At 38.8% G+C, this 24,691-nt stretch overlaps 2 protein-coding genes across 3 annotated transcripts in view; both read left to right on the forward strand.

The window, feature by feature from the left end:
* LOC115222056 (serine-rich adhesin for platelets-like) overlaps nucleotides 1-24,691 on the forward strand; it is a 37,792-nt gene that overhangs the window by 3,606 nt on the left and 9,495 nt on the right. Inside the window, exons 2-7 of the mRNA XM_036511192.1 lie at nucleotides 3,360-4,052; nucleotides 4,156-4,871; nucleotides 5,979-7,524; nucleotides 7,572-8,118; nucleotides 8,700-8,936; nucleotides 9,674-10,840. Of these exons, the coding sequence (XP_036367085.1) occupies nucleotides 3,360-4,052; nucleotides 4,156-4,871; nucleotides 5,979-7,524; nucleotides 7,572-8,118; nucleotides 8,700-8,936; nucleotides 9,674-10,840 (4,906 nt within the window). The remainder of the gene's footprint in view (nucleotides 1-3,359; nucleotides 4,053-4,155; nucleotides 4,872-5,978; nucleotides 7,525-7,571; nucleotides 8,119-8,699; nucleotides 8,937-9,673; nucleotides 10,841-24,691) is intronic.
* LOC115222166 (rho GTPase-activating protein 45) overlaps nucleotides 22,202-24,691 on the forward strand; it is a 181,861-nt gene continuing 179,371 nt past the window's right edge. The window contains exon 1 of one of the 2 annotated variants that reach the window (XM_029792311.2): nucleotides 22,202-23,022. The gene's annotated coding sequence lies outside the window, so the exon portion shown is untranslated. The remainder of the gene's footprint in view (nucleotides 23,023-24,691) is intronic. The other variant, XM_029792308.2, reaches the window with a different exon arrangement.

The raw sequence follows: 24,691 nt of genomic DNA on the forward strand, positions 1-24,691 counted from the left end.
GATAAAATTCAAATCGGACCATGTTAAACACCAAAAATTATTTACATCAAAAAGGTGCTTTTTTTTTCTATGAAAATCCCTATTTTTTACGATTTTTTTGACTGCTGTGTCACCATTTTTCGGTGTATTTCAACCATAAAAATGTTTACTTAAAGAGAATAACAAGCTACATAATGCAAAATTTTTACTTTTCAAAAATTCCAATTCTAAAGGGTTGAAACAAACCCGAGCAACGCCAGGCAATACTGCTAGTATTGATAATAATTGCTTCAAATTTTGACACCAGGCCAGCACTTTGACGAAAGTGGTGGGAGTTTATCAACCCTGAAAAGGTGAAAGACAAAGTTAACCTCAACAGGATTTGAACTCAGAATGTTAAGACCCAGAAGAAATAGTAATAAGCATTTTGTCCAACCAACTGATAATTCTGCTAGCTTGCTGTCTGATTAATAATATCCCTTTCTACCATAGGCACAAGGTCTGAAGTTTTGCGAGTGTGGGTTAGTTGATTACATCTACCCCAGTACTCAACTGGTTCTTATTTCACTCACCCCGAAAGGATGAAAGACAAAGCTGACCTCAGTGGAATTTGAACTCAGAACGAAAAGATAGACAGAATATTGCTAAGCATTTTGTCAAGCATGCTAATGATTCTGCCAGATGGAAAAGGAAGTTAAAAATAAGAAATTTTGGTGGGATGATTTCAAAAAATTGAGAAAGCTTTTATTTTTTTAATTTTTGGTCACAATCATAAATTCTGTTGTTGGAAAAATAGGAATCCAAAGAAATTTTAGACAAAAAAAAAGTGTATGACGAACCTGTTATTGGACACGTCTGTCAGGACATTGGCGAATAATTGTTAATATATTCAATTTCATTTTGTGATAAAGAATCAAAATTATATCCAACGGATTAAATTTAGAAACACGTCGAAAATATACACTTAAATTATATAAATAAAGTATTAATGTTACGAAATATAGATGTTAAGTGATGAAACGTGAGAAAGTTTTTATTTCAAACATAGATGAAACTTAGGGGCAGGAGTGGCTGTGTGGTAAGTAGCTTGCTTACCAACCACATGGTTCCGGGTTCAGTCCCACTGCGTGGCATCTTGGGCAAGTGTCCTCTGCTATAGCCCCAGGCTGACCAATGCCTTGTGAGTGGATTTGGTAGATGGAAACTGAAAGAAGCCTGTCGTATATATATATATATATTATATATATATATGTATGTATGTTTGTGTGTCTGTGTTTGTCCCCCTAGCATTGCTTGGCAACAGATGCTGGTGTGTTTCGTCCTCGTCAGCGGTTCGGCAAAAGAGACCGATAGAACAAGTACTAGGCTTACAAAGAATAAGTCCCGGGGTCGCTTTGCTCGACTAAAGGCGGTGCTCCAGCATGGCTGCAGTCAAATGACTGAAACAAGTAAAAGAGTAAAGAGTATATGGAGAACACCAGAGAAAAAAGGTGCTGGAGGTTGAGATTCGAACCCTAGTTCGAATGGGATGGAGCACACGCAGTCTTTGGTCATATTCTCTTCTATTGGTGGTTTTACCTGAAGGAGATATTTGTGATATTATGACGACAAGGGTCCCTGCTTATATGATCAATGGAACAGCTTGCTCGTGAAATTAACATGCAAGTGGCTGAGTACTCCACAGACACGTAGACATGTGTACCCTTAACGTAGTTTTCAGAGTGTGACAAAGCTGGCCCTTTGAAATACAGGTACTACTCATTTTTGAAAGCTCAGTGGACTGGAACAATGTGAAATGAAGTGTCTTGCTCAAGGACACACGGTGCCGCTGGGAATCAAACTCATGACCTTACGATCATGAGCCAAATGCCTTAACCATTAAACCATGCACCTTCACTGTGTATGTATTTATATATTTATATTTATATATAGGCACAGGAGTGGCTGTGTGATAAGTAGCTTGTTTACCAACCACATGGTTCCGGTTCAGTCCCACTGCGTGGCATCTTGGGCAAGTGTCCTCTGCTATAGCCCCAGGCTGACCAATGCCTTGTGAGTGGATTTGGTAGATGGAAACTGAAAGAAGCCTGTCGTATATATATATATATATATATATATATATGTATGTATGTTTGTGTGTCTGTGTTTGTCCCCCTAGCATTGCTTGGCAACAGATGCTGGTGTGTTTCGTCCTCGTCAGCGGTTCGGCAAAAGAGACCGATAGAACAAGTACTAGGCTTACAAAGAATAAGTCCCGGGGTCGCTTTGCTCGACTAAAGGCGGTGCTCCAGCATGGCTGCAGTCAAATGACTGAAACAAGTAAAAGAGTAAAGAGTATATGGAGAACACCAGAGAAAAAAGGTGCAGGAGGTTGAGATTCGAACCATAGTTCGAATGGGATGGAGCACACGCAGTCTTTGGTCATATTCTCTTCTATTGGTGGTTTTACCTGAAGGAGATATTTGTGATATTATGACGACAAGGGTCCCTGCTTATATGATCAATGGAACAGCTTGCTCGTGAAATTAACATGCAAGTGGCTGAGTACTCCACAGACACGTAGACATGTGTACCCTTAACGTAGTTTTCAGAGTGTGACAAAGCTGGCCCTTTGAAATACAGGTACTACTCATTTTTGAAAGCTCAGTGGACTGGAACAATGTGAAATGAAGTGTCTTGCTCAAGGACACACGGTGCCGCTGGGAATCAAACTCATGACCTTACGATCATGAGCCAAATGCCTTAACCATTAAACCATGCACCTTCACTGTGTATGTATTTATATATTTATATTTATATATAGGCACAGGAGTGGCTGTGTGATAAGTAGCTTGTTTACCAACCACATGGTTCCGGGTTCAGTCCCACTGCATGGCACCTTGGGTAAGTGTCTTCTACTATAGCCTCGGGCCGACCAAAGCCTTGTGAGTGGATTTGGTAGACAGAAACTGAAAGAAGCCTGTCGTATATATGTATATATATATATGCATGTGTGTGTTTGTGTGTCTGTGTTTGCACCCCCCCAACATCGCTTGACAACCGCTGCTGGTGTGTTTATGTCCCCGTTACTTAGCGGTTTGGCAAAAGAGACCGATAGAATAAGTACTGGGCTTACAAAAGAATAAGTCCCAGGGTCGAGCTTGCTCGATTAAAGGCAGTGCTCCAGCATGGCCGCAGTCAAATGACTGAAACAAGTAAAAGAGTAAAAGATATATATATATATATATATATATATATATATATATGTGTAACAACAATTTAAGAACAGCAAAACAACAAAACCCACAGGCAGTCCTTGATATTAGCACAACTGGTGAAATATTAAACTCCACAATCGAAAGCCCTTCTCTGTAGAGCTATCCACTTTCTCCTTTTCTCAGAATACCACAAGAGACCCATCCTCATCATCATCGTCATCAACACTTGATGACCTATTAATCGACACAGCCTCTAGCTCTTCTCCACAGAATTTGAGTCACTCAAATTCTTCTCAGAATACCACAAGTGACCCATCCTCATCATCATTGTCATTAACACTTGATGACCTATTAAGCGACACAGCCTCTAGCTCTTCTCCACAGAATTTGAGTCACTCAAATTCTTCTCAGAATACCACAAGTGACCCATCCTCATCCTCATCGTCATTAACACTTGATGACCTATTAAGCGACACAGCCTCTAGCTCTTCTCCACAGAATTTGAGTCACTCCAATTCTTCTCAGAATAACACAAGTGACCCATCCTCATCATCATCGTCATTAACACTTGATGACCTATTAAGCAACACAGCCTCTAGCTCTTCTCCACAGAATTTGAGTCACTCAAATTCTTCTCAGAATACCACAAGAGACCCATCCTCATCATCATCGTCATCAACACTTGATGACCTATTAAGCGACACAGCCTCTAGCTCTTCTCCACAGAATTTGAGTCATTCAAATTCTTCTCAGAATACCACAAGTGACCCATCCTCATCATCATTGTCATTAACACTTGATGACCTATTAAGCGACACAGCCTCTAGCTCTTCTCCACAGAATTTGAGTCACTCAAATCTTCTCAGAATAACACAAGTGACCCATCGTCATCCTCATCGTCATAACACTTGATGACCTATTAAGCGACACAGCCTCTAGCTCTTCTCCACAGAATTTGAGTCACTCGAATTCTTCTCAGAATAACACAAGTGACCCATCGTCATCCTCATCGTCATTAACACTTGATGACCTATTAAGCGACACAGCCTCTAGCTCTTCTCCACAGAATTTGAGTCACTCGAATTCTTCTCAGAATAACACAAGTGACCCATCGTCATCCTCATCGTCATTAACATTTGATGACCTATTAAGCGACACAGCCTCTAGCTCTTCTCCACAGAATTTGAGTCACTCGAATTCTTCTCAGAATAACACAAGTGACCCATCGTCATCCTCATCGTCATTAACACTTGATGACCTATTAAGCGACACAGCCTCTAGCTCTTCTCCACAGAATTTGAGTCACTCGAATTCTTCTCAGAATAACACAAGTGACCCATCGTCATCCTCATCGTCATTAACACTTGATGACCTATTAAGCAACACAGCCTCTAGCTCTTCTCCACAGAATTTGAGTCACTCAAATTCTTCTCAGAATACCACAAGAGACCCATCCTCATCATCATCGTCATCAACACTTGATGACCTATTAAGCGACACAGCCTCTAGCTCTTCTCCACAGAATTTGAGTCATTCAAATTCTTCTCAGAATAACACAAGAGACCCATCCTCATCATCATCGTCATTAACACTTGATGACCTATTAAGCGACACAGCCTCTAGCTCTTCTCCACAGAATTTGAGTCATTCAAATTCTTCTCAGAATAACACAAGTGACCCATCGTCATCCTCATCGTCATTAACACTTGATGACCTATTAAGCGACACAGCCTCTAGCTCTTCTCCACAGAATTTGAGTCACTCAAATTCTTCTCAGAATACCACAAGAGAACCATCCTCATCATCATCGTCATCAACACTTGATGACCTATTAAGCGACACAGCCTCTAGCTCTTCTCCACAGAATTTGAGTCATTCAAATTCTTCTCAGAATACCACAAGTGACCCATCCTCATCATCATTGTCATTAACACTTGATGACCTATTAAGCGACACAGCCTCTAGCTCTTCTCCACAGAATTTGAGTCATTCAAATTCTTCTCAGAATAACACAAGTGACCCATCGTCATCCTCATCGTCATTAACACTTGATGACCTATTAAGCGACACAGCCTCTAGCTCTTCTCCACAGAATTTGAGTCACTCGAATTCTTCTCAGAATAACACAAGTGACCCATCGTCATCCTCATCGTCATTAACACTTGATGACCTATTAAGCAACACAGCCTCTAGCTCTTCTCCACAGAATTTGAGTCACTCAAATTCTTCTCAGAATACCACAAGAGAACCATCCTCATCATCATCGTCATCAACACTTGATGACCTATTAAGCGACACAGCCTCTAGCTCTTCTCCACAGAATTGAGTCACTCAAATTCTTCTCAGAATACCACAAGAGAACCATCCTCATCATCATCGTCATCAACACTTGATGACCTATTAAGCGACACAGCCTCTAGCTCTTCTCCACAGAATTTGAGTCATTCAAATTCTTCTCAGAATACCACAAGTGACCCATCCTCATCATCATTGTCATTAACACTTGATGACCTATTAAGCGACACAGCCTCTAGCTCTTCTCCACAGAATTTGAGTCACTCAAATTCTTCTCAGAATACCACAAGTGACCCATCCTCATCATCATTGTCATTAACACTTGATGACCTATTAAGCGACACAGCCTCTAGCTCTTCTCCACAGAATTTGAGTCACTCAAATTCTTCTCAGAATACCACAAGAGACCCATCCTCATCATCATCGTCATCAACACTTGATGACCTATTAAGCGACACAGCCTCTAGCTCTTCTCCACAGAATTTGAGTCACTCAAATTCTTCTCAGAATAACAAGTGACCCATCCTCATCATCATTGTCATTAACACTTGATGACCTATTAAGCGACACAGCCTCTAGCTCTTCTCCACAGAATTTGAGTCACTCGAATTCTTCTCAGAATAACACAAGTGACCCATCGTCATCCTCATCGTCATTAACACTTGATGACCTATTAAGCGACACAGCCTCTAGCTCTTCTCCACAGAATTTGAGTCACTCAAATTCTTCTCAGAATACCACAAGAGACCCATCCTCATCATCATCGTCATCAACACTTGATGACCTATTAAGCGACACAGCCTCTAGCTCTTCTCCACAGAATTTGAGTCACTCAAATTCTTCTCAGAATAACACAAGAGACCCATCCTCATCATCATCGTCATTAACACTTGATGACCTATTAAGCAACACAGCCTCTAGCTCTTCTCCACAGAATTTGAGTCACTCAAATTCTTCTCAGAATACCACAAGAGACCCATCCTCATCATCATCGTCATCAACACTTGATGACCTATTAAGCGACACAGCCTCTAGCTCTTCTCCACAGAATTTGAGTCACTCAAATTCTTCTCAGAATAACACAAGTGACCCATCGTCATCCTCATCGTCATTAACACTTGATGACCTATTAAGCGACACAGCCTCTAGCTCTTCTCCACAGAATTTGAGTCACTCGAATTCTTCTCAGAATAACACAAGTGACCCATCGTCATCCTCATCGTCATTAACATTTGATGACCTATTAAGCGACACAGCCTCTAGCTCTTCTCCACAGAATTTGAGTCACTCGAATTCTTCTCAGAATAACACAAGTGACCCATCGTCATCCTCATCGTCATTAACACTTGATGACCTATTAAGCGACACAGCCTCTAGCTCTTCTCCACAGAATTTGAGTCACTCGAATTCTTCTCAGAATAACACAAGTGACCCATCGTCATCCTCATCGTCATTAACACTTGATGACCTATTAAGCAACACAGCCTCTAGCTCTTCTCCACAGAATTTGAGTCACTCAAATTCTTCTCAGAATACCACAAGAGACCCATCCTCATCATCATCGTCATCAACACTTGATGACCTATTAAGCGACACAGCCTCTAGCTCTTCTCCACAGAATTTGAGTCATTCAAATTCTTCTCAGAATAACACAAGAGACCCATCCTCATCATCATCGTCATTAACACTTGATGACCTATTAAGCGACACAGCCTCTAGCTCTTCTCCACAGAATTTGAGTCATTCAAATTCTTCTCAGAATAACACAAGTGACCCATCGTCATCCTCATCGTCATTAACACTTGATGACCTATTAAGCGACACAGCCTCTAGCTCTTCTCCACAGAATTTGAGTCACTCGAATTCTTCTCAGAATAACACAAGTGACCCATCGTCATCCTCATCGTCATTAACACTTGATGACCTATTAAGCAACACAGCCTCTAGCTCTTCTCCACAGAATTTGAGTCACTCAAATTCTTCTCAGAATACCACAAGAGAACCATCCTCATCATCATCGTCATCAACACTTGATGACCTATTAAGCGACACAGCCTCTAGCTCTCTCCACAGAATTTGAGTCATTCAAATTCTTCTCAGAATACCACAAGTGACCCATCCTCATCATTGTCATTAACACTTGATGACCTATTAAGCGACACAGCCTCTAGCTCTTCTCCACAGAATTTGAGTCACTCAAATTCTTCTCAGAATACCACAAGTGACCCATCCTCATCATCATTGTCATTAACACTTGATGACCTATTAAGCGACACAGCCTCTAGCTCTTCTCCACAGAATTTGAGTCACTCAAATTCTTCTCAGAATACCACAAGAGACCCATCCTCATCATCATCGTCATCAACACTTGATGACCTATTAAGCGACACAGCCTCTAGCTCTTCTCCACAGAATTTGAGTCACTCAAATTCTTCTCAGAATACCACAAGTGACCCATCCTCATCATCATTGTCATTAACACTTGATGACCTATTAAGCGACACAGCCTCTAGCTCTTCTCCACAGAATTTGAGTCACTCGAATTCTTCTCAGAATAACACAAGTGACCCATCGTCATCCTCATCGTCATTAACACTTGATGACCTATTAAGCGACACAGCCTCTAGCTCTTCTCCACAGAATTTGAGTCACTCAAATTCTTCTCAGAATACCACAAGAGACCCATCTCATCATCATCGTCATCAACACTTGATGACCTTAAGCGACACAGCCTCTAGCTCTTCTCCACAGAATTGAGTCACTCAAATTCTTCTCAGAATAACACAAGAGACCCATCTCATCATCATCGTCATCAACACTTGATGACCTATTAAGCAACACAGCCTCTAGCTCTTCTCCACAGAATTTGAGTCACTCAAATCTTCTCAGAATACCACAAGAGACCCATCCTCATCATCATCGTCATCAACACTTGATGACCTATTAGCGACACAGCCTCTAGCTCTTCTCCACAGAATTTGAGTCACTCAAATTCTTCTCAGAATACCACAAGAGACCCATCCTCATCATCATCGTCATCAACACTTGATGACCTATTAAGCGACACAGCTTCTAGCTCTTCTCCACAGAATTTGAGTCACTCAAATCTTCTCAGAATAACACAGAGACCCATCCTCATCATCATCGTCATCAACACTTGATGACCTATTAAGCGACACAGCCTCTAGCTCTTCTCCACAGAATTTGAGTCACTCAAATTCTTCTCAGAATACCACAAGAGACCATCCTCATCATCATCGTCATCAACACTTGATGACCTATTAAGCGACACAGCCTCTAGCTCTTCTCCACAGAATTTGAGTCACTCAAATTCTTCTCAGAATAACACAAGAGACCCATCCTCATCATCATCGTCATCAACACTTGATGACCTATTAAGCGACACAGCCTCTAGCTCTTCTCCACAGAATTTGAGTCACTCAAATTCTTCTCAGAATACCACAAGTGACCCATCCTCATCATCATCGTCATTAACACTTGATGACCTATTATGCGACACAGCCTCTAGCTCTCTCCACAGAATTTGAGTCACTCAAATTCTTCTCAGAATACCACAAGTGACCCATCCTCATCATCATCGTCATTAACACTTGATGACCTATTATGCGACACAGCCTCTAGCTCTTCTCCACAGAATTTGAGTCACTCAAATTCTTCTCAGAATACCACAAGTGACCCATCCTCATCATCATCGTCATCAACACTTGATGACCTATTAAGCGACACAGCCTCTAGCTCTTCTCCACAGAATTTGAGTCACTCAAATTCTTCTCAGAATACACAAGTGACCCATCCTCATCATCATCGTCATTAACACTTGATGACCTATTAAGCAACACAGCCTCTAGCTCTTCTCCACAGAATTTGAGTCACTCAAATTCTTCTCAGAATAACACAAGAGACCCATCCTCATCATCATCGTCATCAACACTTGATGACCTATTAAGCGACACATCCTCTAGCTCTTCTCCACAGAATTTGAGTCCCTCGAATTCTTCTCAGAATAACACAAGAGACCATCCTCATCATCATCGTCATTAACACTTGATGACCTATTAAGCAACACAGCCTCTAGCTCTTCTCCACAGAATTTGAGTCACTCAAATTCTTCTCAGAATACCACAAGTGACCCATCCTCATCATCATCGTCATAACACTTGATGACCTATTAAGCGACACAGCCTCTAGCACTTCTCCACAGAATTTGAGTCACTCAAATTCTTCTCAGAATAACACAAGAGACCCATCCTCATCATCATCGTCATCAACACTTGATGACCTATTAAGCGACACAGCCTCTAGCTCTTCTCCACAGAATTTGAGTCACTCAAATTCTTCTCAGAATACCACAAGAGACCCATCCTCATCATCATCGTCATCAACACTTGATGACCTATTAAGCGACACAGCCTCTAGCTCTTCTCCACAGAATTTGAGTCACTCAAATTCTTCTCAGAATAACACAAGAGACCCATCCTCATCATCATCGTCATCAACACTTGATGACCTATTAAGCGACACAGCCTCTAGCTCTTCTCCACAGAATTTGAGTCACTCAAATTCTTCTCAGAATACCACAAGTGACCCATCCTCATCATCATCGTCATTAACACTTGATGACCTATTATGCGACACAGCCTCTAGCTCTTCTCCACAGAATTTGAGTCACTCAAATTCTTCTCAGAATACCACAAGTGACCCATCCTCATCATCATCGTCATCAACACTTGATGACCTATTAAGCGACACAGCCTCTAGCTCTTCTCCACAGAATTTGAGTCACTCAAATTCTTCTCAGAATAACACAAGTGACCCATCCTCATCATCATCGTCATTAACACTTGATGACCTATTAAGCAACACAGCCTCTAGCTCTTCTCCACAGAATTTGAGTCACTCAAATTCTTCTCAGAATAACACAAGAGACCCATCCTCATCATCATCGTCATCAACACTTGATGACCTATTAAGCGACACATCCTCTAGCTCTTCTCCACAGAATTTGAGTCCCTCGAATTCTTCTCAGAATAACACAAGAGACCCATCCTCATCATCATCGTCATTAACACTTGATGACCTATTAAGCAACACAGCCTCTAGCTCTTCTCCACAGAATTTGAGTCACTCAAATTCTTCTCAGAATACCACAAGTGACCCATCCTCATCATCATCGTCATTAACACTTGATGACCTATTAAGCGACACAGCCTCTAGCACTTCTCCACAGAATTTGAGTCACTCAAATTCTTCTCAGAATAACACAAGAGACCCATCCTCATCATCATCGTCATCAACACTTGATGACCTATTAAGCGACAAAGCCTCTAGCTCTTCTCCACAGAATTTGAGTCTCTCAGATTCTTCTCAGAATAACACAAGAGACCCATCCTCATCATCATTGTCATCCTATTCTACTACTACTGCCATTACCACTGCTACTACTCCAACTAGTGAAGAACCACTCCTTTCTTCGTCCCTCCCCCCAAATATCTACTCCAATCTGGATGTCTACCAGACAGCTCCATGGTAGATTTGCTGACTGTAAATACAGTAAAATCATGAACACACGGAACCCCAAAATATGCCACTATTCTCAATGCGAGTAACTATGCATATGCAATGACTGTAACTTCACCCATTTTCCAAGGACAAGATGCACAATTCATACAAGCAATATCAGCCAATGCCAAACCACACGTCCTACAACATCACCATCATCTTCATCATTGTTCGACCGTGGTCGAGACAATGGAATTTACCATGCTATGCCAGACTTCACGGTCCATCATGGCATTATGGAGGTCCTGTTGCTGGATGCCTGTATCCCTGGAGATTACATCAGGGTAGGAGAGTGTGTGCCCTCTGGTATCGCGAGCAGATGGCTTCCAGAGGAGAAGAGTAGAAATTACCTCGTTTTCAGCTCTACAACAATGTCCAGCAAACTGGACTCTCTAACCTTTCACAAGAGATGACACAGGTGGTAGTTTCCCATATATTTGCATTTTGGTTGGATGGCACTTCCACGAGAGATTTTGAGCTCTCATAAGGAGGCGAGTGTAGGTTCCATCCAACCGCCTCTCAAGCTTCTTTGATAACGTCCAGGTTTCTGAGCCATATAGTAGAATTGGTTTGACTGTGGCTTTGAAGATTTCAAGTTTGAAGTCTCTACTTAGATTTGATGACCAGATCTTATGCATGTCCCCACCATCACTACTAAACGCTTAATAACTACTACACATGTAACCCAGAATCCTAAAATCTGTTGCTTTCCCAACATGAAAGATTATGTCTGATGTGTAACTCTCCCTTCACTAATCTTTTTGGGAGTCGATGCACAAGTCAAAGCTTGACTTTGAACAAGCACCACATCTACAGAAGAAATATCCCTTACAGGGGCAGTATTGGTCCAGACTTACATCCAGACTTTCTCTATTTAATAACAGCTAATGTAAATGTTAGCTGATAAGTTGATTTCCCCAGTCATGTTTTACATCATATGGCGAGAGGAGCAACAGAGAAAGGGGGAGGGGAAAATTAATATAAGAGGTACAAGATGAGTGCACATACTAGACTTGGTGCCAGGCAATGAGTAAAGGAACGGCACACACACACAGAGAAAGAATTATAGAGACAGAAGAGTACAAAGGAAAAAAGGGAGCAAATGACAATAGTTACGGCAGGAGTTATACAGATGAGAAATTTGTTAATTTTATTAATAAATTTATTTATTTCAATATTTTTCTTTTGAAAATGAGTATTCATTCCCTCCTTGTGTATAAGTTAAAGGATTTTTACCTTTTGACCGACAGATTTAAGAAATAATTTTTTGTAACTAAACGCTTTCAAACTTCGGACACTGGTAGAATGTGTCATATAAAACATCTTTTACTCTTAGCATTTTGGAGAAAAACTTATATTTACGAAGTTATTTCGTGTTAAAGTTCTCGTATTTTGGTAATTTCAACCAATCAATGACGTGTATTCAGGTGAATAAAATTACTGCCGTTGTTTGTCAACAACAACTATCGGTGGTGTATTTTTCGTTTGTTACTGTTATTTATGACATCATTCGTGAGTTTGTACTGGTTTTAAGGTTTTAGGGTTAGGGTTAGGGTTTTAGGGTTAGGGTTGTCATAAATAACAGTGGCAAACGAAAAATAAACCGCCGGAAGTTCTTGTTGACAAACAATGGCAGTAATTTTATTCAACTGAATACATGTCATTGATTGGTTGAAATTACCGAAATACTACAACTTTAACGTGAAATAACTTTGTAAATATAAGTTTTTCTCAAAAATGCTAAGAGTAAAAGATGTTTTATATGACACATTCTACCAGTGTCCGAAGTTTGAAAGTGTTTAGTTACAAAAAATTACTTTTTAAATCTGTCTGTCAAGAGGTAAAGATCCTAAGTTAAACCATAACAATTGTATGTCCGCCATATTTCTTGATATTACCCATGGTGGGTAAAGTATACTTCCAAGTTTATCCATCACATGATGGGTAACACTAGTAAATTAAAAAAAACAATATGAAGGGAGATAATTCCAATTAACACAAAGTGCAACAGGCCACGATCGTGGCTGCCAGGCACAGGTCGATAGGCCAAGATCGTGGCCCAGATAGATGCATTTAATTTATGGGTGTCTTTTGGGGTCTAATATCACTCAGATGCTCTGATACCCCACCAAAATGCAAGAGGACTAATAGTTCAACTAATGACTTTTCAGATGATGTAAAACTTGTCACCATTATATATACTAAGAAGATATTTTAACTATTTTTTTTTTGTTTTTTATGTGTGTATGTTAGTCTCATTTTCATAAAATGTGTTCAGCAGCCCATGCTATGTAAGTGCAAACTCCAGCGCTTTATGGGTTCAGTCAGTTAATCGAAATTATAGGATTAAATTTGCAGTGTCTAAAAATTTCATTCAACTGACCTTATTGAAGTTATTTCCCTTTAAATTTTACACCCCCTTAAAGACGGAGATTTCGTGTACTAATACTTGGTTAAGGCCTCTATGTTGACAGAAATCTACCAGCTCGCTACATGATATATATGAAATAAGGCGGCGAACTGGCAGAAACGTTAGCACGCCAGGTGAAATTCTTAGCGGTATTTCATCTGCCATTACGGTCTGAGTTCAAATTCCGCCGAGATCGACTTTGCCTTTCATCCTTTCGGGGTCGATAAATTAAGTACCAGTTACGCACTGGGATCGATGGAATCGACTTAATCCCTTTTGTCTGTTCTTGTTTGTCCCCTCTATGTTTAGCCCCTTGTGGGCAATAAAGAAATAAGAACCGTAAACGCATCAGACAAAATGCTTCGCAGCGTTTCTTCTGGCTACGCCGAGGTCAACTTTGCTTTTCATCCTTACGAGGTCGATAAAATAAGTACCAGTCATGTACTGAGACCAATGTAATCGACTAAACCTCTCTCTTAAAATTGCTAACTTTACACCTAAATTTGAAACTATATTTATATATACGAAACCTCAGAATTTTTCATCCTCCTCTTCAATAAACAGGACGCCATCTTAGGAGTATTTTTACTTATAAACAATTGAACATTTTTGCAGGAGTTTAATGTTTTCTGAATTAATGCCGGCCTCTAATTCTCAGAAAATAGTCACGACTTTCTAACGAACAATATCAAATCTTCAGAAACATTTCCTGTCCTACCAAATATGGTTTTATTCCTCATCCCTCACATGTGATATCGTTATATTTGCACGTTTTTGCAATCTTAATATGTAAATTTCTCTATTAGACGTTTTAATTCCCCGTTAACCAAAAATATACAAAGAAACCAAACCCATCCCCATAAAATAGAACATAGTTCTTAATCTTTCTTTGAAAAAGTGCAAGGGTAAGCGGAAAAAGAAACAAAATTTGTGTGGTGTGTGTCTTTCAGTCAGACTTGGCTGATGTGATGAAAATAGGATAAACGGTAGGCGTAGGTGCATGTGTGCGTGTATATATGTATGTATACACACACACACACAAGCACGTATATATTCTAAGTTAAGTGTCTGTGAGAGAATTGCCATGATTTATCTTCTACACCTGTCTGTTTGTCTGTCTCTCATTCAGAAATGTACGCGTGCCCCTGTTTATATACGTTTATATACACACACACCACACACACACACACATGTATATATAGATATGTGTGTACATATGACACAGGTCTATCTGGTTGACCTGGGGTGTATCATGGGTGTTGTGAACTGAGGTTATCAGGTGTTTTGGGTCTTTCAGCATCAGACACCCTCACCCTCACGACCCCACTCCACCCGGAGTTGATCAGACTCCCTAGAGGAGTCACACACACACACACACGTACGCATAATGTATACAATTTATGTATACACATATGTGTATACATTACATACATACATACATACATACATACATACATACGTAAGTGTGTATGTATGTATGTATATAGGCGCAGGAGTGGCTGTGTGGTAAGTAGCTTGTTTACCAACCACATAGTTCCGGGTTCAGTCCCACTGCATGGCACCTTGGGCAAGTGTCTTCTACTATAGCCTCGGGCCGGCCAAAGCCTTGTGAGTGGATTTGGTAGACGGAAACTGAAAGAAGCCCGTCGTATTTTTATATATACATATGTGTGTTTCTGTGTCTGTTTGTCCCCCTCCCCCAACATCGCTTGACAACCGATGCTGGTGTGTTTACGTCCCCGTAACCTAGCGGTTCGGCAAAAGAGACAGATAGAATAAGTAGTAGGCTTACAAAGAATAAATCCTGGGGTCGATTTGCTCGACTAAAGGCAGTGCTCCAGCATGGCCGCAGTCAAATGAATGAAACAAGTAAAAGAGTATATATGCATGCGTATGTGTGTGTGTATGTGTGTGTATATATATATATACATGCATTACATACACGCGGGTATACATACATGTACACATACTGCACTATTTGTAAACCCCACTGTCCTTTGTATTGTATTGTCCTTTGTTTTTGTGCACGGACCTTGAGGCCAATAAAGAAATAATAATTTTTTTTTTCTTTTTCTTCTTTCGATTTTGTTTCCATTTCTTGTCGAGTGTCCTCTCGACACCTATTTTAATGACCTGTCACTGTTATACATTGATAGGCCGTGGGAAAAAAATACACCAGATTGTTAATTTACAAAATCAAATAAAATTATGTAGAAAAGAAAGAAAGAAAAGACATTTACGAGGGAGGTAATCGTTTAGTTAAGGTGCATGGCCTAATGGTTTGGGTATTGCACTCATGATCGCTAGGTAATGAGTTCGATTCCCATACCGTGCAACGCGTTGTGTTCTTGAGCAAAACATTTTATTTCACGTTGATCTACGATCATTTTCGACACCTGACATGTAGCACACTTGTGCACCTGTACAGGTAATATCAATTTGATGGAGGAAGTAAGCCAATGTACAGCTCATGCATTTGATCACGGATCTTTCCACTTTGACCGACAGATTTTAAAAATAATTTCTTTGTAACTAAACACTTTTAAACTTCGTATACTGGTAGAATGTGTTACATAAAACATCTTTTTCTCTTGGCTTTCTTGAGAAAATCCTGTAGTTTGTAAGCTATTTGTTGTTTAATTTCTTGCATTTCGGCAATTTCAACCAATCAGTGGCGTCTATTGAGGTGAATACAATATCTGCTGTATTTTGTCAACATTTTCTGGCGGTGTCATATGAATTTGTCACTGTTATTTATGACATATTTCATATCAGTTATGTTCGTATGAATAAAAGATTATCGACCCTAGTGCTTCACTGGTACTTAATTTATCGACCCTGAAAGGATGAAAGGCAAAGTTGACCCTGGCAGCATTTGAAATCAGAACCTAAATACAGGCGAAATACCGCTCAAGCTTTTTGCCCGGCATGCTAACGATTCTGCCAGCTCGCCGCCTTCCAGAACAATCAAATCAATTATACATATGAAATAAACTTTATTCTCATTTACATATTTTCTATGTTATCTCAATAACCATCTAAAGTTATTTCAAATACACTTCTCTACAACGAAAAGGTTTCAATACAAAATGAAAATAGTTTCCCACTTTAAATTTGAACCAAAATTACAAAGTGTTGCATTACGAGAGTGACAATGTGTGAATAATGAAAGTAATCTTTCTCCGAATTAGTCACATGTGTATTATAATAAAGAAAGCTGCTTATTATTTATCCTCCAAATAAACTATGTTTTTGACTCAACAACTCTTTTTTACAACTAAAATAACCTCGGTAACTAGGTTGGGTTGCACAATTTTGAAGTCATTTTTTAACAATATTTTGATTTGCTTCTAATGTATCACTTTCGTCCGATGTTTCACACATACGTAGAATTCTAAAGAGACAAACATTTATGAAAATGTACGCATAAATATTGTATTGATATAAGTCACAACCAAAAAGTTGCATTGAAAGACATCCATTTTTCTATATGTTATGAGGAAATACAGCCTCACTCTCTCTCTCTCTCTCTCTCTCACTCTTTCTTTCTCTCTCTCACGCACAAAAAAGATGTATGCATATGTATTTATGGGCGAAGATCAAGAATACGCACTCCTGGTGTTTAGGGTCAGGGTTACGCCGAAAACGGGTGGTGTGCGTATTCTTTACCTCCGCTTATTTATGTACGTGTATATGAAAGATAATGTGTGAGAGAGAGAGAGAGAGAGAGAGTGAGTGCCACTTGCACATACATACAAAACATTTCATAATCATAACACACACCTTCACTCACTCACTCACTCTTTCTCTCTCTCTCTCTTTCCCTCACACACACGTCCTTTTCATAGACACCTACATCTCACACTTTCTCCCCTCTTTTACTTTCTCCTCTCACTTCAAAGTAAATGTCACCTTTTCCCTTTATCCTCTCTTTTAATTTCTGCTCTCTTCAAAGCATGCAGAAATTAAAACAGTTTTATGGAAATTAACGAACAATCATATGATCCCATATATGTCAAGTTTACAACTTTGCTTCTTCAAATGAAAGAATGCTATAAAATAACTTCCTTCGACACACACTTACACACTCCAGGTAAAACTTCTGTGCAAATTATGTTAATTCTTGCAGTGTGCACGTTCAAATTTACAGTTCAAACCCAATTGAAATTATCTTTTTCTATTGTGTAACTTGTGTTTGTGACGAGCGTATTTAAAAACCTGATCTTCGATATAAACTTAAAAGGAAGTTTTCTTAGAAATCCTGTCCTTTACCTCTTCTTTCTAGCATGTCCGAGGTGACATTTCCGTCTCCCACCCATTACTTTTTTCCCCCTAAATTTCTTCCGATTCCTATGTTTGCGATACAGGAGATCAGGATTTCATCCACAAAACACGTTCTCAATATTTTAATTTTTCTCCCTCTCCCCACCAAATTAATTTTTTACTTTTAAAAAATTTTTATTCTTGGTAATCCATGGAGAAAAAAAACAGAGTACGAATGTTTAAGAATTTTACCCATCATCTCACTACCTTCAAAAAGCTACATACTTACAATGTTTCACTTTTAGCTTTTTGGAAAGCAAGGAAGTTTCTTCAGAAATAATGTCGTTTACCAGTTGTTTCTAGCATGTCGGGTTTTCTGGTGGTGGTCTGGTATTTTTTAAGTCTACTATTTCAGTAGAATTCAGCACATTCGGGAAACATCAGACAAAAGTAAAAGATTGGGAGATTTTAGCTTTTTGCAAGCTGATGGGTGATGTGTGTGCTAGGTGGGAAAGGGGTATTGAGTGTTTCTTTAAAAAAAAATAAACTATAAAATAAATATATATTTCTTAGATTCGTAATCTCTGTATTTTTCTAAGTAGATAATAATAAAAAAAAAGTGAAAAAAGTTACAAATTAAGAAATTCCAGTGGGGATAGAGGGAAATAAAAATTTTGAAAACGTAATTTCTGAACAAAATCATATTAACTCCGTTTTATACGATGAAACAATACATAGTTTCTGATCTTTTTAAGAACAGAGAGCACTTTCATGCAAACCCATGCAATTTATACCCTCGCCTTTCACTATTAAACAAAAATTAACTCCCATTATTCCATCAACTATATATCAGCTGTGCCGATTCTGTCCATAAGAATGGAGCAAATAATACAATGTACTTGTAGAGCAAACACCCGCGCAACCCCGAGATGCATTGCTAGTACGTCTGTACGAATATATATATACATATTTTATTTAAAAGCAGCAGAAATTTAACAAAAACGGTTACTCGGAGTTTCACATTCCCGTTCGTCGGACAACTGTCTGACAAACGGGATTCTGCTGCTTTTAAATAAAGCATATTACTCTACCTCTGGTATTTGAGTACTCTTTTTCCCACCTTGTTTCACATTTATGGGTTTACTCCGGTATATATATACATATAGATATATATGTGTGTGTTGGCTGTGAGGTAAGTAGCTTGTCTACCAACCACATGGTTCCGGGTTCAGTCCCACTGCGTGGCACCTTGGGCAAGTGTCTTCTACTATAGCCTCGGGTCGATCAAAGCCTTGTGAGTGGATTTGGTAGGCGGAAACTGAAAGAAGCCCGTCGTATATATGTATATATATATGCGTGTGTGCGTTTGTGTATCTGTGTTTGTCCCCTAGCATTGCTTGATAACCGATGCTGGTGTGTTTATGTCCCCGTTACTTAGCTGTTCGGCGAAAGAGACCGATAGAATAAGTACTGGGCTTACAAAAGAATAAGTCCCGGGGTCGAGTTGCTCGATTAAAGGCGGTACTCCAGCATGGCCGCAGTCAAATGACTGAAACAAGTAAAAGAGTAAAAAAAAAATAAAAGAGAGTATCGTTTTCTAGAGCGTGAATGTGGGTTGTATGTGTGTGTGTGTGGGAGTATGAATAAGTATTGTGTTGAAGTATTTAGCTATTTTATTTATTTATAGTTGCCTAGACGTTTTTATGTGTATGTATAGGGATATATATAGGTGTGTGATTTAGTGTATGTAGTTAGATATGGTTATATATAATTAGGTATATGTGTATGGGTGTATATATAGTTTATTATTATATTATTATTATTTTTATATTTTTTTGTTTTGTTTTATATTTTATATTTTATATTTTATATTTAATTGTTGATAGGTTTATTTTAGTTTATATATTGTTTATATATTGATTATATATGGATTATATATAGGTTATATATGGATTATATATTTATATTTTTTCATTCATACTTTAATTATTTTAAAATTATTATTTTTATATTTTAAAATATTGATATTTTAGATTGGAAGTCCACCTGAAGATTGTCGATCAAGATAAGAAACAATTGTAGTGGCGGTTTTTTTGACTATTTATTAAAATTTTATGTATTGATTAAGTCTTTCCTTGTTTGTTTTGCAAAATAGTGGTTTTGTCTCTAATAATATTTTATATATATACATATATATATATACTATCAATACACACACACACAATCAAATTGTCCATTCATCTTCCCTACATTATCTTTCCATACAAACCACCTCTCTACCTATTTCACTACAGGTATAGTAAAAACTTCTTCGAAAGCTTTGTGTGCGCGGCTGTACCTGAGCTAATCGTGTATACCTGTGTGTACTCTACACACACAAATACATGCATACCTTTGCACTTGTATCTACCTTTATCCGTCCGTCTCTTTGGTGATACCTGATCTCTACCCTGAATATCTTCACCACCACCACCACCACTTTACCTGCCTTCTTTACTCTATCTTTTCTTCTATCTATTCTCTCTCTTTCTTTTTCCTTCATCACCTCATCTCCCTCTTCCCTTTCTTCTTTCACTGATGCTCTCACGTCCACACCTTCCTCTCTATCACCACCATCTCAAATATTGCCATCACCACCACCACCACCACCACTAGTACTACTACCACCGCCACCACCACCACCACCATCATCATCATCATCACTACAATCATTAACATCGCCACCACCCTACCATCACTGTAGCTGCTACTGCTACTACTACTACTACTATCATTACTACCACCACCATCATCAGTGTTCTTATTACTACTACTACTACTACTATTTCTACTACTACTATTACCACCACCACCACCACCACCACCACCATCACTACTACTACTACTACTACTACTACTACTACTGCTGCTGCTGCTGCTGCTACTACTACTACTATCATCACTACCATCATCATCACCATCACTCTCCTATCTTTACCTGTTTCTCGCCTTCGTCTCTCTCTCTCTCTCTCTCTCTAGCAACTATTGTAGAAGAGAGAGAGAGTGAGAGAAAGAGATTGTGTGGGATAATCCGGGATAGAAGTTTTATAAGAAACAAACAAAAAGAAAGAAAAATATTTCTTCTGTCGATGACTCATTCAATTTTTCGTCTTCTTTATTCCCTCTCGTTTCCTTCATCTCCCAATCCAGTTACTAGTCTCTCTCTTATATCTCTTACCCTTTCTAATCTCTTACTCTTTCATATCTATACCCCTCTCTCTATATCACAACTCTTTCTATTCTTTAGCGCTCTGCCTCCCTCTCTCTGTAGTCCCTTTTACTCTTTCATATCTATACCTCTCTCTCTCTCTCTCTATCTATCTATCTCACAACTCTTTCTACTCTTTTAGCGCTCTGCCTCCCTCTCTCTCTCTCTCTGTATTCTCTTCTACTCTTTCATATCTGTACCTCTCTCTCTCTCTCACAACTCTTTCTACTCTTTTAATGCTCGGCCTCCCTCTCTCTGTATTCCCTTCTACTCTTTCATATCCATACCTCTCTCTGTCTATCTCACAACTCTTTCTACTCTTTTAGCGCTCTGCCTCGCCTCTCTCTGTATTCTCTTCTACTCTTTCATATCTATACCTCTCTCTCTCTCTCTATTTCACAACTCTTTCTACTCTTTTAATGCTCGGCCTCCCTCTCTCTCTATTCTCTTCTGCTCTTTCATATCTATACCCCTCTCTCTCTATCTCACAAATCTTTTAGCGCTCTGCCTCCCTCTCTCTGTATTCTCTTCTACTCTTTCATATCTTTACTCCTCTCTCTCTTACTCTGTCTTTGACGTTACCGCTTCCTTCACCTCTTCCGTCCTCTTTCTGACGTTTCCTTCTCTTTGTTTCTTCCACCCCCCTTTCCTCACCTATTACTTTCTTCCTCTCTGTCTCTTTTACTGACTCTTGCTCCCTCCTCCACCTCTGTCTCTCTGCTTCCTCTTCCCATACAAACTTCTGCTTGACGTTCCACTTGTTGTTTCCTCTCTCTCTCACTCGCTCACCCTCTTTCTCTCTATACACGGTCTCCCCTTCCTCCTTCGACTTTCTTACTCTCTCTTTCCACCACACACTCACTTCCTCACTCACTCACATTTTCTCTCTCTCTTACACATTAACTTTCTCCCTCTCTCTCTGTGCCTTTCTACTCTTTTGTTCAGATCTCTTAGTCTTTCTTCTTTCTCAGATCTCTTAGTCTTTCTTACTCTCCCTTTCCACCACACTCTCACTTCCTCACTCACTCACATTTTCTCTCTCTCTTACTTATTAACTTTCTCCCTCTCTCTCTCTGTGCCTTTCTACTCTTTTGTTCAGATCTCTTAGTCTTTCTCTTTCTCAGATCTCTTAGTCTTTCTTACTCTCCCTTTCCACCACACTCTCACTTCCTCTTACTCATTAACTTTCTCCCTCTCACTCACTCTTTCTCTCTGCCTTTCTATTCTTTTGTTCAGATCTCTTAGTCTTTCCCTTCCTCACACAATTCAGCCACTCTCTCACTCATCGCTCTTTCCTTCTTCATGGCTATGTGTTCTTATTTATAAAACTATGGAAGAAGAAGACACAAGACCCTACCAACCGTTAACTGACATCCGCTGCCTAACAGAACATTCTTTATGATTTATTATTTACAATTAAGGCAGTTTTTGAGGGAAAAGGGAAGAAATAGGAAAAAGAAAAGACAGAGAGAGTGAAAGAAAAAATTAAACGAAAGTTACAAAACTTTCTCTCTTTTGCTAACTTTCTTTTCACACATATATATATACACATATATATATAGGTATGTATGTCACATACATATACACTTCCTATTTAGCATTTTCTCTTTTCATCTATATATACACATACTTTATTTAGCTGTTCGTCTTTATATATATATGTGTGTATATAGTGCGCTCTGGCGCATCTCTCTCTCTCTCTTATTTTAATTGTTAATTATTTCTTCTATGAACTTTAGATGTGTACTAATTACTAAAATTAACTTTAATTAACCTCAGCCACCCACCTCATCTGCTCCAAATAACAGAAACCAAGAACACCGCCGCTAGATCATCACCATCATTTGCAAGAGATGGAAGTATAAAACTTTTTTTTCAAAGTTCTGACAGCGAAACAAAAATTACGAAATATTGAAATAATTTTTAAACAAAATGGGATATCTGGAAGAAAAATGGAATATTCCTTAAGTGAAGTGTATATACATATGTATACATCTTTTCCTGGAGTTTTACAGTTCAGAAGTGTGTTAAAATGATGTACTGAAAAAAAGGTATGGCATAATTATATTTGACCTCTGTTTCTGGTATGAAGTTGGTTCAATGAAACTTTTTAAAGTGTGGAATTTCTGTCTGACAGCGAAGAATTGTGTTTTGACATCTGGCTAGTTTGTACCCCTCCCCCTCTTTTTCTCTTTACATCTGGGTTTTCGTGCTTTTAAAAAAGAATTTAATCAGCTGTAATCTTTATTCCTCAAATATATTAATGATTATGACAATTTGAGGCATAATTGCAGTTTAATGCCCCAACGACTTAGTTTCCTTATTATTTTCTGAAAAATGTGTTTTTTAATGAAAATTTCTAGAATGTTTTCGGAGATATAGATTATGATTATGTTGATAATATTCAGAGAAAAAGAAAAAAAAAAACTTTTATATTTTTCTGAGGAGTTTAATCAAGCTTGCCCAATCTTCCGAAAATACATTTCTGCAAAATGTCATTAGAAATATATCTTTTTAAAAAGATTTGTTAGAAGTAAAAAAAAGATTTAATTTCCAAAAATCTCCAAAATTTCGTTAATCAGAAAGTTATGAGGAAACAAAGTCGATGGGACAAAAGTATAGTTATGTCACAGTCGAATTAAGACTGGTACTAATTCTATTCTAATTCCTCGATTGGTAGAATCTTAGATCGTCGAAAAATGTTTTATGGTATATATTTCGGTAGATTTGTAAAAAAATACCGTATTTAGTTTGTACTTGCTATTCAATCCATTCCTCATTTTAAAACTCCTAATATCTGGAGATGCAAATGGGTTTTAGGAACCAGGGGTTCACTAAACTCTTTGAGGGCTGAGGTTGGGAAAGAACGGGGCTAGACGCTAATAATTTTGCATAACCGCACCATTTTCATTACTGCTAATTACCTTTTCTCTGTAAGAGAGGAGCTGGAAGATTCTTCCAGTGGCTGACCTGGAGATGTTCATTTGCCGGTACTTAACGAAAATAACCAGTTCGGAATTCTACCGTTCCTATCATTCCATAGAATCTTTCTACAGTGTCATCTTGCTTACACACACACCTACATATGTATATTGTTATACATACGCACGCGCACACACCCGTCACATTCCGTAACGCAAGGAGGCCGTCGGTGCACCCGCAAAAGACCTAACTCCCCCCCTCTATCTTTCTCGATCGTGAGCCAGCCTCATTCTTTATCATCTTCCTTCCTTGTTCCATTACCTGATGTTGCTCTTAGCTACCCAACTTCATGGACTTCCTTCCTATCACCAGTGTACGGCACGGTGGGGTTGGGCTTTCTGCTCTTACATGACCATATTTGCTGTGTATATATAATGTATATATATATATATATTTCAATTTGAAAACTCCACTAGAATGGACGAAAGCGCTAATATATGATATATATGATGTATAAAAACATGTAATATACAAATAAATATCTGTAAATATAAAACCATCCGAATTTCTGAGTACCTCATTTCTTCTAATATAAAATACCTGTACATCATCTCCAAACCTTCCAATTATATATATAACACTCACACACAGGTGCGACCCGACTTTCTGGGCACTGATATTCTGGAATCTCTAATAATCTGCACTAATTTACACTGATGTACAGGTACCTGTATTTCATATAATTTAAGTGAATTTAATATTTGTTTAATTTAGAGTGCATTGACTCAAGTAGCCACC

The sequence above is a fragment of the Octopus sinensis genome, linkage group LG19 (genome assembly GCF_006345805.1).
Source record: "Octopus sinensis linkage group LG19, ASM634580v1, whole genome shotgun sequence".
Lineage (NCBI taxonomy): Eukaryota > Metazoa > Mollusca > Cephalopoda > Octopoda > Octopodidae > Octopus > Octopus sinensis.